This window comes from Chiloscyllium plagiosum, unplaced genomic scaffold (genome assembly GCF_037043375.1).
Source record: "Chiloscyllium plagiosum isolate Xiang-an unplaced genomic scaffold, Cpla_swu_hap1 HiC_scaffold_2, whole genome shotgun sequence".
Taxonomy (NCBI): domain Eukaryota; kingdom Metazoa; phylum Chordata; class Chondrichthyes; order Orectolobiformes; family Hemiscylliidae; genus Chiloscyllium; species Chiloscyllium plagiosum.
Genome location: NW_028270140.1, coordinates 137,751,430 through 137,766,359, shown reverse-complemented (window position 1 = coordinate 137,766,359; position 14,930 = coordinate 137,751,430). Strand labels below are relative to the sequence as shown.

At 44.8% G+C, this 14,930-nt stretch overlaps 1 protein-coding gene across 2 annotated transcripts in view; it reads right to left on the bottom strand.

Annotated features, from left to right (window-relative positions):
• asb5b (ankyrin repeat and SOCS box containing 5b) overlaps positions 1–14,930 on the bottom strand; it is a 67,219-nt gene that overhangs the window by 35,603 nt on the left and 16,686 nt on the right. Inside the window, exon 1 of one of the 2 annotated variants that reach the window (XM_043704792.2) lies at positions 7,661–7,800. The exons of the other annotated variant lie outside the window; for it this stretch is intronic. Coding sequence (XP_043560727.1) covers positions 7,661–7,784 — 124 coding nt within the window. The 5' untranslated portion in view covers positions 7,785–7,800. Of the gene's footprint in view, positions 1–7,660; positions 7,801–14,930 lie in introns of those variants that run through there. 2 annotated transcript variants of the gene reach the window in all.

The following is a 14,930-nucleotide window of genomic DNA, read 5'->3' as shown; positions in this document are numbered from 1 at the left end:
ATAAGTGTTGACCTGGAGATTGTGAAGAATTCCTTCACTCTTCTTCAAAGCCGTGCCATCAGGCCTTTTACATTCATCTTGAGAGAGCAGACAATGCCTTCTTCTGACATCCCCGTTGAAAGATAAATCTCCAGAAGTGCAGCAGCACCTCAGTAGTGCACTGATGTGGCAGCTATAGATCACACTCTAGCTCAGTGGTTAGCACTGCTGCCTCACAGCACCAGTGACCCAGGTTTGATCCCACGTTCGGGTGACTGTGTGGTGTTTGCATATTCTCCCCGTGTCTGTGTGGGTTTCCTCTGGGTGCTCCAGTTTCCTCCCATAGTCCAATGATGTACAGGTTAGGTGAATTGGCCATGCAAAATTGCCCACAGTGTCCAGGGATGTGCAAGTGAGATGGATTTGCCATAGGAAATGCAGCGTTAGAAGCACATGGTAGGAGGATGTGTGTGGGGAGGGGTGTGTGTGTGGGTGGGCTGCTCTTTGGAGGGTTGGTGTAGATTGATAGGTTGAATGGCCTGCTTCCACACTGTAGGGATTCTATAATTCACCCAAGCATGGAGAGAGAACTATAATCTTCTAGTACACAGACAAAAGTGCGATCAAGAGGGTTGGAACCCTCAAGAGGGTTGGAATATAAAAGCACGTTGTGCTACTGAGACTTTATAAAGCCCCATTTGGAGTACTGTGTCCAGTTTTGGTCCCCACACCTCAGGAAGGACATACTGGCACTGGAGCGTGTCCAGCGGAGATTCACACAGATGATCCCTGGAATGGTAGGTCTAACATACGAAGAACGGCTGAGGATCCTGAGATTGTATTCATTGGAGTTTAGAAGATTAAGGGGAGATCTAATAGAAACTTACAAGATAATACATGGCTTGGAAAGGATGGACGCTAGGAAATTGTTTCCATTAGGCGAGGAGACTAGGACCCGTGGACACAGCCTTAGAATTAGAGGGGGTAAATTCAGAACAGAAATGCGGAGACATTTCTTCAGCCAGAGAGTGGTGGGCCTGTGGAATTCATTGCCGCGGAGTGCAGTGGAGGCCGGGACACTAAATGTCTTCAAGGCAGAGATTGATAAATTCTTGATGTCACAAGGAATTAAGGGCTACGGGGAGAATGCGGATAAGTGGAGTTTGAAATGCCCATCAGCCATGATTGAATGGCAGAGTGGACTCGATGGGCCGAATGGCCTTACTTCCACTCCTATGTCTTATGGTCTTATCAACTGAGCCACAACAATAATATCGCTTGTACGACTTATGCCAAATTTGTAAATTCAACACTGTTCAAGTGTTCCTCATTGCATGAACCACTTAATCAATATTATTGCACTGTTGTTTTAGTGAAAGTATTGAAGATGAATTCTGCAACAAAAATGGTAAAAGATGCTAGTGAGATTTTCATCACAAAGGCTTATTAATGTTTCTCGCCACCTGCTAGGTGAAGGTATCTAACAGAAGGCTGTTTGTGCCCAAGAGAGCCAGAGAAGGATTGGATAACAAGGCTATCCCTGCAGCCATTCTTGGATAATACCTACTAGGTGTTGTATAGCAACATTGGTAGATAGTTGGGTACAGACTGTCTATTTCCCTCTGACCAGCAATGGATTAACCAATGGGAGAATTCAAAGCAAAGGTCTCTGTTGAGTGGGAGGAGAGGCTTAGCTAAGTTTCAGCTCATTGCTGTGGATCCCTTGGTTCAGCACCAAATGGGAAGAATTCAATAAATAAAATAGGAACATCAAAAGTTAAATGTATTTCTTAAAAAGTTGCAATATTAGCAAAAGAAGATAAAATGCTACGAATACAAAGCAGCTCAGGAAATATATGAGAGAAAAATAAGTTCATAGCTCAAATGAGATATGTTAAGCTGTCCACTCTTTTTTGTTTAAATTTATACATTCCCTTACAGAAACAGAATGAAACACAGTAAAATTAATATTATTGTATCAGGTCTGACTTCAGCTGAGATGCAAACTGACTAAGAAGCCTATACTATTGAATTGAATTGCTGCCAAAATAATTAATTTCTACTGGACTATTTTCCCTTGTGTGTAGTGGAAACTACTCTGCAGAAGCAAGCTCTCTATTCATTGTTCCAAATCAAACATTGACAGACTTTTTTTCAAAAAATCTTGTCAATAAGAACTCAGACCTCAATTAAATTCTCAGATCCAATCTCTGGGGTTGAAGGCTCACCCATTAAAAACTATAAAAGATTAAATGTCATTGATTTAAAGGGGATGCATTGAATTTCCAATCTTTTTCTAGTCATATTCCAAATTAAGAGCAATGTGCATTTGGATAACACCTAATGCTAAATTCGAGCAAGCATTTTCTTTTCTCAGATAAGACACCTCACTGCTTTTGCACTTCAAATAAAAGAAAGGTTCTGATTAGGTACTAGTAAAAGGATAAATCTAGAAAAAATAAACGAAAACTGAAGGAAGACAAATGTCATAGACTGAGACCATGAGTAATGAATTTTCATAGCCTAGTTACACCATTGTATTTGATAAGCAAACACTTCTTATTGATATTTCATAGATGGAGCAACTCCAGAATTATTCCCAATTCTTACTTGTACAAATACAAATACAACATTAACAATCCAGAGCCGTCCCCAGGCCTGACACAAACAGTGCTTGTGATTTCAGGAAAGGCATCAACTGTACACAGGGCGACAGGCTGCTGCTGCTGCAAGGCCTTATTGGCTTTCGAGTCAGCTGCTTATGTTATATTTAGACACTGAACTCGCATGGCTTAATTTAACAGATCACTTTCATGGCATTTGGTTTACAGACAAACAAGCCACTGCCTTTTGTAAGCAGCGATGATTAAAAAGAATACATTGGGCAATAAGGCAAGGGTAGTGTGTGTTACACTCCTATGCCACCTCCTACAAGACCATTACTTGCTACCTAGATCTCCGTCTCCCCACGGCACCTCAGTCCAGGAGTAGGATTTGAAGTTAGGATTCATATCCCCATCGATTCTCTCCCAGTACTAGCAGACTCGACTCCCTTTGCAAGTTGTCATTAGCATTCTCCATTTCATCTGAAATTTGATCCCTCACAACATTACTTACAAAAACATATTGCTGTCACTTGTAATTATTTCAGTCACTGTATTATTCAGCGTGAGCCATCTGAAAATAAAATAGTTTGTGAATGATTAACTCTTTCAGGACTGGCAACATTTGACTGCTGGTGTCTAAGAACTGGGTCTTACATCTGGTACTGTGCTCAGACCAGGATAGAATCATGAACGATTCAATGGTCCTTTTCCATCCCTGAGTCAGAATTACTGGGTTCAAGCCGCTCTCTGGATTGTCCTGGTGATCTGGATTGCCCTGGGGACTCTGAACATCTGAGAAGGTGGATGTGGCATTGGAAGTTAGGGCAGGGGTACTTGCTGTTTTAGCTATAGATGCAGGTTATCTCGGGAAAAAAAAAGTTATCAAACTGCTCAGAACAGCTGAGAAACCACTCTACCCTGGGAAGTGACTCAAAACAAATGACTGGCATGTTACACATTCTATGAATACCTTAAGAGTCAGTAGTTTCTAAAATTAAATTTTAATAATACATATAAGTAGCAGATGTCTGATGTCATTAATACACTGTATGGTTGTCCCTTTATTCCCACACTCTTGAATTCCCCCCTTTCCAAAATTACCTACATTATTGCCTTGCAGCCCATGAACATCCCATATTGACAGACCCTTCGAAACCTCTCTCTGACAACACCCGCAGTGACATTGCTGGATTATTACAGAGGAGTAGGAGGCCATTCAGCCCAACGTGCCTGCACCTGCTCTATTTTTTTATTCAGTCATGGGATGTGGGCATCTCTGAATAGGCCGGCATTTATTGCCCTTTCCCATTACCACAGCAGATGGTGATATGTGAATTCAATAAAGAATCGGGAATCAAGGGTCGAGTGGTGACGATGAAACTATTACCAAATTGTTGGAAAAACCCATTTGGATTCACTAATGCCCTTCAGGGAAGGAAATCTGTCATCCTTACCTGGTCTGGTCAACATGTGACTCCAGACCAACAGTAACATGGTTGACTATTAACTGCCCACTGGGTAAATAGGGATGGGCAATAACTAGAGATACCCATATCCTAAAAGTAAATTTTCAAGAACGTACAAGGTATCATATGTAATGGGGGGAATAAGGTGTGATTTGGTATTGATTTGGAATTAGGCTGTAAGGGGGCACTGGGAGCCAGATTCGGCACTGAATTTATGTTTGAACTAAAAGGGACTGAGCAGGTAGGGGGAAATATGAATTGGCTTTGAGTTTGTATGAGGACATGCAGGTGGCATGTGAGTGATTGAGGGTATGGTGATGTAGTACAAAAGATGAGGGCATGCCGTCCTAAACAACTGGGGTTAAGTAGGTCTATTATCCTACACATGGCCATGCCTGTGGTTGCCTCTGATCTACTTCTGGGAGGGGCTGACTCAACTCTACTCACCCCAATGTGTACAAACTTTGAGTTAGCAAAAGACCTTTCTACTGAGTCAGGCCCAGCAAACTGGGAAATATCCTCACTCAAGCTACCCATTTCAATATCAGAATGATTTTTCTTTTGTGGGGGAGTCTATAACAAAGAGTTAAAATAAGGTGTCACCTATTTAAGACAGAGATGGCAGTGCCTTCCTCATAAGGCATTGGAAGGAAAGTGTCTGAACATTTTTAATACCTTCTGCCTCTCACACAAAGGAGTAATTTGCTACACAAATACCAATACTGGAGTGCTGTCAGGTAAACTGGCCCATGTCAAAAGCACATCCTCTTGGCTGTTCCAACATTTAGAATGTAATCAACTAGCCTGTGCTTGCAAATCTCAGAACATAATGTCCAACATTAGATGTGATTCCACAATTGGACAACACCTACTGAACAATCCAAAGTGTACAAAGAATCATATTATCAACCTGATTAAGGGGCTCACAGTGTAACTCACATGTACTTACTAGAAGCAGCATATATTTATAATCTGAGTCCTCTTCTCAACAAGGAAGAAGAACTTATCTAGGATTTTTTTTCAATTAAACAGGAGCTTGGGGATGAATTGATACATTCCCCATGACAAAATTTTGATAAATAAGAATGAACTTTATTTGTATGAACTTAAACAAAAGACAAAAGGATTATATGTTCCCCTGTACATTCCCCACGACAATATCAGTCAGAGCCCACTTGCAAACTAAATCAGTGCTGATTTCTTATCAGTATACAGAGGAACCTCGATTATCCAGCATTCAATCATTTGAATTTTGGATTATCTGAACAAGATCGCAAGGTCCCAAAGTTTGGCTAAACTGTGTTTTCTGGCATTTGAGTATCCGAACAAAATACTCCCCGCCCATGTCATTCGGATAATCAAGGTCCCTCTGTAAATTGTTCATCCTTTTCAGATTTGGTTTTCTTGCAATTTAATCCTGACATGTCCAAGATGAAAAGCTTTGACAGTATGCCTAAGTTGTTTTCTCAATACTTTATTACTATGTGACCACGTGAACATTTTAAGGGCAGCACAGTGGCTCAGTGGTTAGCACTGCTGCCCCACAATGCCAAGGACCCGGGTTCGATTTTAACCTCTGGCAATTGTCTGGAGTTTGCACATTCTCCCTGTGTCTGCATGGGTATCCCCCAGATGCTCCAATTTCCTCTCACAGTCCAAAGATGTGCAGGTTAGGTAGACTGGCCATGGACAATTGTCCTTAGTGTCAAGGAATGTGCTGTTTAGGTAGATTAGCCATGGTAAATGTGGTGATCTCAGCGATGGGGTGAGTCTGGGTGAGATGCTCTTTGGTGGGTCGGTGGGGACTCAATGGGCTGAATGGCCTCTATGTGCACTATAGGGATTCTAAAGTAATTGGGAGCTGGATTTATAATTGATCAGAGTTTGGAAGCCCAGCAGTGGAAAGGAGGTGATGTCAGATTCCTTTCTGGGCCAGGGAGACCATGGGTGCTCCACTTTCTGAACTCCAAAGGAATAGTTTGGCTTTCCTCCGCCCTGCTCTGATGCTGACCATAGGCCTCTCCCCCTTCCCGGGGGCCTCTCCAATGTCCCAAGTCCCAGTGTAACCTGCTGTTGCTAGTGCTGTTTTCTTTTTGCAGGCAAAGTTCATTGTTTGACTTAGTACTTGAAGGAAGATGTGACGTGGGCTTAAAAACCTTAACGGAAGCCTTAGCTGTAAGGTTTGTCAAGATCTAAGGTTTGTGGGCGGCACGGTGGCACAGTGGTTAGCACTGCTGCCTCGCAGCGCCTGAGATCCGGGTTCAATTCCCGCCTCAGGCGACTGACTGTGTGGAGTTTGCACGTTCTCCCCGTGTCTGCGTGGGTTTCCTCCGGGTGCTCCGGTTTCCTCCCACAGTCCAAAGATGTGCAGGTCAGGTGAATTGGCCATGCTAAATTGCCCGTAGTGTTACGTAAGGGGTAAATGTAGGGGTATGGGTGGGTGGCGCTTCGGCGGGGCGGTGTGGACTTGTTGGGCCGAAGGGCCTGTTTCCACACTGTAAGTAATCTAATCTAATCTAATCTAATCTTCACTTTCCTGGTCTTTGATGCTGTTTTTCAACTTTCATGTAGATGGGTCACGTTTCCACTGCCTTGAATTCCCAGATTTTTGCTGGAGTTTTGGGAAAAGCATTCCATGAGTCCGTCTACTTCCGCCCCCAAAAAACCTAAAATGAACAGTAGCTTTGTCAATCCAATGACAATAGCGTCCTATTGTGTGTACCACTCCTGGGATTGTTCATCTGGTAGAGTGGAGGACTGTATTGGATCATAGAGTCATAGAGTCATACAGCATGGAAACACACCCTTTGGTCCAACTTGTCCATGTCAACCAAGTTTCCCATGTGTTTGGCCCCTATCCCTCTAGTTTCCGCAGTGCAACTTTTACACATTGTTATGGCACAAGTGAATGTTTAAGATGATGGATGGTGCCAAGCTTCTTGAGTGTTGCTGGAGATATACTCGTCCAGACAAGTGGAGAGTGTTCCATCATACACCTGACTGTTGTCTTGTGATGGAGGACAGGTTGTAGGGATGCCCAGAGGTCAGTCGTTAAATCTGCCAGGATTACATCAGAGCCGTAGGGGCTAAATCATGAGAACAGGGTCTTGAAATGACAGAATAGATTTGTACTACTTTCTATGATCACAAGACCTATGAACTTATGTTGATGGTTCAATTCCTAATCCTTTACAGCTCTTATGGCACATTGGTAGGACGTCCCTACCTCTGGGCCAGGAGGTCTGGGTTCATGTCACACATACCCTAGACGTGTGTCATAACACATCTGAATAGAGTGTTAAAAATTATACCATCCCTGTTGCATGGACTTTAAATCTGGCACGGGACCAAGTCAAGTACACATTCAGATCACTCCAGGGTTATTATGTTGGAGGAGTGGGGGAGGGGGCCTCTCAGCCTTAACACAGTCCTACAACATCTCGAGGATTTACATCTCACTACAGAGTTTAACAGAAGCACATTTGATTAGCCCAGATTAGGTACATAGAGGGAGATATGGACCTGTCTTTAAAAATTGCATTATTCCTAGAACTGATCAGCAGCACAGTCACTCTAAGTAGTGTACCTTCAAGTGGAATTTGTACTGACCTTGGCTGGTGAGGATTCCCCAGATTGCCTTTCTTTTGCTGGTAGATTCCTCAGGGATTTCTAAAGGCCTCTTATTTGTAAACTGACTAGTGCAATGGCTCTGAACTGAGGTGCTGTTGGACATGTTTACATCAGCAGTGCCTGTAGCATCCCAAGACAGCAGTGAGCTGTGGGTGTGTGTGCACTTAAGAGGGAGGGAGTGGTTAGTATGTTGTTTTGTAACTCTGATTGGATGCTTAAGTATTTTTATTCCAGGGTAGTTCAAGGCAGAATTTTTGGCTCAGAATCATAGCGTAGTCAACCCATTCACTGTCACATGACGTAGAGCAATAGCTGAGCTGTGTTCAGGTCACAGGAAGAGATGTACAACCCCCAATTTGAATATGGCACAGATATACCAATCAGAAGCCAGCCCTCCCTGCCTTTTTAACAGAAGATCCTGTGTTTTTATTTAACACTGCACATGTAGCTGCTATGAACACTCAATTGGGATTAATTCTGAAGCCACATTAATTTTAAATGAGCCACTCTAAGTGTGAATACAGTAGCAGCTTGAAGGAAACAAACATTCTGAGCTTAAGGGGTTAGTGGATGAAAGCAGATTAAATTACACAAAAAAAAAGGAGAAAATCCTGTTAAGTCCACATACACACACACAGAAACAACATGCTTCTGAACATGTTCTGCAGCTACAGCGAGGTTCATATGTGTGTGCATTTCTTCAAGGTTTTGCTGGGAAACACACTTTACATTCCTGATGAGGCTGAGAGCAACAGGGCAAAATGAGGAAATCATCTTCATAGAATCCCTACATGTAGGAGCAGGCCATGCAGCCCAGCAAGTCCACACCAACCCTCTGAAGAGTATCCAAACCAGACGCACACTATATCTATCTCTGTAACCTCATATTTCCCTTGACTAATCCACTTAGCCCACACATCCATGGACACTGTGCAATTAGTGATGCTGGAAAGCACAGCAGGTCAGGCAACATCTGAGGAGCAGGAGAATCGACATTTCAGGCATAAGACCTTCATCAGGAATGAAACGTCGCTTTTCCAGCACCACACTCTCGACTCTGATCTCCAGCAAGTGCAGTCCTCACTTTTTGCACTGTGTGCAATTAGCTCAGCCAATCCACCTAACCTATATATTTTAGGATTGTGCGAGGAAACCGGAGCACCTAGAGGAAACCCATGCACACACGGGGAGAATGTGTAAACTTCACACCGAAGGTTGCCCGAGGATGGAATCGAACCCGGCACTATGAGAGGCAGCAATGCTAACCACTGAACCACCATATCACCCGTGGCGCAGGAAGGAAACACATATGTGTTGCTCCTATTAAAATTTTCCTGATGCTAACTGGGGGGGGAATATGTTTTCAAATTCCATTCTTCCTTCTTTGAAGGACATTGCGCTTCTCAAAATGGAAGAGCTCCTTCCTCAAGGAATGAAGCAGTTACCTTGGGCAATCCAGCAACAGTCACAGCCATTTTCATCTCCTTTGGTGTTTACAAATGGACCCCATCAACAGAGGTATACTTCCCTCCCCCACCCCTATCAGCGTTCCTGAGACACCATTCCCTTCGCAACTCCCTTGTCAGATCCACACCCCCCCCACCCCCACCACCTTCCCCTGCCACCACAGGAAGTGCAAAACCTGCACCCACACCTCTCCCCTCACCTGCATCCAAGGCCCCATTGGATCCTTCCACATCCGACAAAACTTTACCTGTACCTTCACCAGTGTCATCTACTGCATTCATTGCACCCGATGTAGTCTCCTCTACGTCAGGGAGACAGGACGCCTTCTTGTAGATCATTTCAGAGTACATCTCTGGACACCCGCACCCACCAACCCCACCGCCCCGTGGCTGAACACTTCAACTCCCCCTCCGCCAAGGACATGCAGGTCCTGGCCCTCCTCCATCGCCAAACACCACCCAACGCCCTGAAGAAGAATGCCTCATATTCCACTTTGGGACCCTTCAACCACAAGGGATCAATGTGGATTTCCCAGTTTCCTCATTTCCCTCCCCCCACATTATACCAATCCCAAGCCTCCAACTCAGCACCACCCTCCTGACCTGTCCATCACCTTTCCCATCTATCCACTCCACCCTCCTCTCTGACCTATCATCTTCTCCCTCACCTTCATCTGCCTATCGTATTCTCAGCTACCTTCCCCCCAGCATCAGCCCCTTCACATTTATCTCTCAGGCCCCCCAACCCACAAGCCTATTCCTGATGAAGGGCTTATGCCTGTAATGTCGATTCTCCTGCTCCTCGGATGCTGCCTGACCTGCTCTCAACTTTGTTATTTACAGTCGGGCATCAGTTAGCTCAGTTGTTGGATAGCTGGTTTGCAATGCAGACTGATAAGTTTAATTCGCGCACTGGCCGAGGTTACTATGAACGACTCTCCTCAATGTTTCCTTTTGCCTGTGGTGTGGTGACCCTCAGGTTGAAACACCACCACACAGATCTCTCTAACAAGAGAGCAGTCCTCTGGATAATGGTGACTTAACCTTATTTACAGCACAGCCAGACCCAGGCATATTAAGTAAACATACCAGGTCTAGTAATGAACAGTATTCTCTTCACCTTTAATATCTGTCCAGCTTTCAACAGTATTCCCTCAATTCTTTGATCTGGTTGCACTAAACCTAGAGTGCTGACTATTATCACACAAGCCTCTGGATTCTTGTTACCTCATTTTAAAGGCCTCCCACTTTCCAACCTCCCCTTTACCTGTGAATAATTTCTTCCAATCAACTTTTGAAAGTTCTTGCCTAATATCATCAAAATTGGCCTGACTCCAATTTAGAAACTTTATTGCTGGAACAGCACAGCAGGTCAGGCAGCATCCAGGGAACAGGAGATTCGACGTTTCGGGCACAGGCCCTTCTTCAGGAATGAGCAGAGAGTGTTCAGCAGGAGAAGATAAAAGGTAGGGAGGAGGGACTTGGAGGAGGGGCGTTGCAAATGTGATAGGTGGAAAGAGGTCAAGGTGAGGGTGATAGGTCGGAGTAGGATGGAGGCGGAGAGGTCAAGAAGAAGACTGCAGGTCAGGAAGGCGGTGCCGGGCTGGAGGGATTCGGCTGAGACAAGGTGGGGGGAGGGGGGATGAAGAAACTGGTGAAGTCCAAGTTCATCCCCTGTGGTTGGAGGGTTCCCAGTCGGAAGATAAGACACTCCTCCTCCGACCGTCGCGTTGTTGTGGTTTGGCGGTGGATGAGTCCAATGACCTGCATATCCTCGGTGGAGTGGGAGGGGGAGTTGAAATGCTGTGCTACAGGGTGGTTGGGTTGGTTCGTCCGGGTGGCCCAGAGGTGCTCTCTGAATCGCTCCGCAAGTAGGCGGCCTGTCTCCCCAATATAGAGGAGGCCACACCGGCTGCAGCGGATGCAGTAGATGATGTGGATGGAGGTGCAGGTGAATCTGTGGCGGATATGGAAGTTTCCTTTGGGGCCTTGGAGAGAAGTGAGGGGGGAGGTGTGGGCGCAAGTGTTGCACCTCCTGCGGTTGCAAGGGAAGGTGCCGGGAGTGGAGGTTGGGTCGGTGGGGGGTGCCGGGAGTGGAGGTTGGGTCGGTGGGGGGTCACCTGCACCAACTTCCATATCCGCCACAGATTCACCTGCACCAACTTCCATATCCGCCACAGATTCACCTGCACCTCCACCCACATCATCTACTGCATCCGCTGCAGCCGGTGTGGCCTCCTCTATATTGGGGAGACAGGCCGCCTACTTGCGGAGCGAGTCAGAGGGCACCTCTGGGCCACCCGGACGAACCAACCCAACCACCCTGTAGCACAGCATTTCAACTCCCCCTCCCACTCCACCGAGGATATGCAGGTCATTGGACTCATCCACCGCCAAACCACAACAACGCGACGGTCGGAGGAGGAGCGTCTTATCTTCCGACTGGGAACCCTCCAACCACAGGGGATGAACTTGGACTTCACCAGTTTCTTCATCCCCCCTCCCCCCACCTTGTCTCAGCTGAATCCCTCCAGCCCGGCACCGCCTTCCTGACCTGCAGTCTTCTTCTTGACCTCTCCGCCTCCATCCTACTCCGACCTATCACCCTCACCTTGACCTCTTTCCACCTATCACATTTCCAACGCCCCTCCTCCAAGTCCCTCCTCCCTACCTTTTATCTTCTCCTGCTGAACACTCTGCTCATTCCTGAAGAAGGGCCTGTGCCCGAAACGTCGAATCTCTTGTTCCCTGGCTGCTGCCTGACCTGCTGTGCTGTTCCAGCAATAAAGTTTCAACTTTGATCTCCAGCATCTGCAGACCTCACTTTCTCCCTGACTCCAATTTAGAACTTTAACTTTTAGATCAAGTCAATCCTTTTCCATAACTATTCTAAAACAAACAGAATTATAATCCCTGGTCCCAAAGTGCTCCCCCATTGACACCTCTGTCACTTGCCCCGCTCTATTTCCCAAGGGAAACTGAACTTTTGCTCCTTCCTCGAGTAGGTTAATCTCCATAATGAATAAGAAAATGTCCTGTGTACACTTAACAAGTTCCTATCCATCAAAGCACTTATCATGGCTGTCCCAGTCTATGTTTGTAAAGTTAAAATCACCCACCTTTACAACCCTTTCATTCTTGCAGCTATCTGAGATCTTGTTACAAATTTGCTTCTCAATTACTTGCTGATTATTGGGAGTTCTATGCATCTAAACCCCCAAATCTCTTTAGAGATCCACTGTACTTAACTTCATACCATTCAGAAATTACCCTGATCTATCCTTTCTCAGTCCAAAATGGATAACTTCACAATTGTTTACATTTGCCATAGTTTAGCCCATTCATTTCATCTAATAATGTCCCTTTGTAATTCCAGCTTAATTCCCCATGAGCCTCAATGTTTCCCAGGATCTTATTGGTCATCCTGTATTCCCTTGCCTTGTTTATCCTATCCAAGTCACACCTCACACTTCTCTGGACTGAATACCATTTGCCACTTATCAGCCTATCTGACCAGCATGTCTATATCCTCCTGTAATCCATCGCTATTCTCCTCACTAGTTATTGTCCACTCTGCTCTGTGATTAGGAATGACAGGACAAATCCCAAATTTCCCAACTGGCTGTCCCATTCCAGAATCTAACAACTACTACAGGCAATAAACAACTGGATCCAGATACAAGTGGATGGTACCGACTCCCCAAAAAAATTTGTTACGTTAACATTTGTTAGTAGTGATTTTTCTTTAAAAAATGCTGAAGATGAAAGAGAATGTGCAATGTTTTCCACGAAAAATTCAAAGTTCTCTGTAGGAAATAATATCCACTCACAGGTTTTCCCCTTTCCGCCATTTGGTTTCGAAGGATAGGAAAGATTGAACAAATTGTACAATTTTAAAACCACCAAAATACTGTGGATTCACGAAAACTGAGATAACAACAGAAAATGCTGGAAATACTCGGCAGGAAAGGCAGAATCTGTGGACAGAGTTAACGTCAGCGCTGAAGAATAGTCATTTCAGACTTGAAATGTTGACTGTTACACTCCCCACAGATGCTGCCAGACCTGTTGACGTTTTCCAGCATTCCCTGAATTTGTTTCAGATTTCCAGCCTCTGCAGTATTTTGCTTTTATTCTAATGTTTTCAGATGACTATGATTCTTTAGAACTGAAGGAAGGTAGAAATGTGAAAGACTCATGCATGGAAGAGAGGGAGTGGGTCAAGTACAAAAGGGTACATTTGAAAAGAAGGGGTTGGGGGGGGGGGGGAAGTGGGGAGAAGAGAGATCAAAGTGTACAGATACCATGTTATGTGCATGACAGAAGATTCCCATTACTGTTCCTGAAATGTGTTTGGCCTTCGCTGGAACACCTCAGCAGGCTGAGGACGGAAACATTAGTGCAACAACAAGGTGCTGAATAACCAGGCAAGTGAACGGAAGCTCAGGGGCAACCATAGCAAATAGAATGGAGGTATTTGGCAAGGTGGTCAACTGGTCTGCATTTGATCTTGCAGTGTAGAGCAGACCAAATTGAGGGCAGTGAATACAGCCGATTAACTTGAAAGAAAGACAAGCATATCACTGCTTCACCCAACGGGAGTGCTTGGGGCCTTGGACTGTGAAGAGAGAAAAGGTAAAAGGATACATCAGAGAATCATCAAATCCCTACAGTGCAGAAAAGGGCCATTCGTTCCATTGAGTCTCTCCTGCATTTTGAAAGTACTGGGGAAAGGGGCAAGGTATGGGGGGGGGTTAAATAATGGACAAGGTTGGTGCTTCACAGCTCCTCTGCACAACTGTTGAGTTCAACTTTCAACCCCATTTTGCTTCTCTTCATTTTCCACATGCCATCCTGAAGTTGTTCTTCATTTTCTTTTTGCTTTGGGACAGAAGTTTTCATTATTCTGCCATTCACACTTACTCTGCACAAACGTTGTGTTTCTTTCTATAACCATTACCACTTCCATTGTCTTTTGTTTCACAGTAGACTCCTCTGGCCATCTATCCAATCCTAGATATTCCCTTCCGTTCTATAATAAACCCCCTAACCACGTCCAATGGCATGAAAACCATCCTATAAAACCATAAGACCATAGCAGAAATTAGGCTCCACCATTTAATCATGGATAAGTTTCTCAACCCTATTCTCCTGCTTTCTCCCCGTAACTCTTGATCCCCTTGATATTCAAGAACCTATCTATCTCAGACTTAAATATACTCAATGACCTGGCATCCACAGCCTTCTGTGGCAATGAGTTCCATAAATTCACCACTCTCTGGTTGAAGACAATTTTCCTCCTACCAACATAACCAATTTTCCCAACATCTACTTGGTCCAGACCATTCAGAATTCTGTATGTTCCAATTAGATCCCCTCTCATCCTTCTAAACTCCATCAAGTATAAACACAGCAGGTCAGGCAGTATCTGACAAGCAAAAGAGTCGCTGTTTCAGGCAAAAGCCCTACATCATGAATGTGTATAAACCCAGATTCCTCAAATGTTCCTCATATGTTAAGCTTTTCATTCCTGGGACCTGACATTCACATGAGGGGCTCCAATACTCAGAAGGATGTAATGGCCCTGGAACTTGTTCAGAGAAGGTTCACGAGAATGGTCCCAGGAATGAAAAGCTTAACATATGAGGAACATTTGAGGAATCTGGGTTTATACACATTCATGATGTAGGGCTTTTGCCTGAAACAGCGACTCTTTTGCTCGTCAGATACTGCCTGACCTGCTGTGCTTTTCCAGCACCACACTTTTCGACTCTGATTTTCAT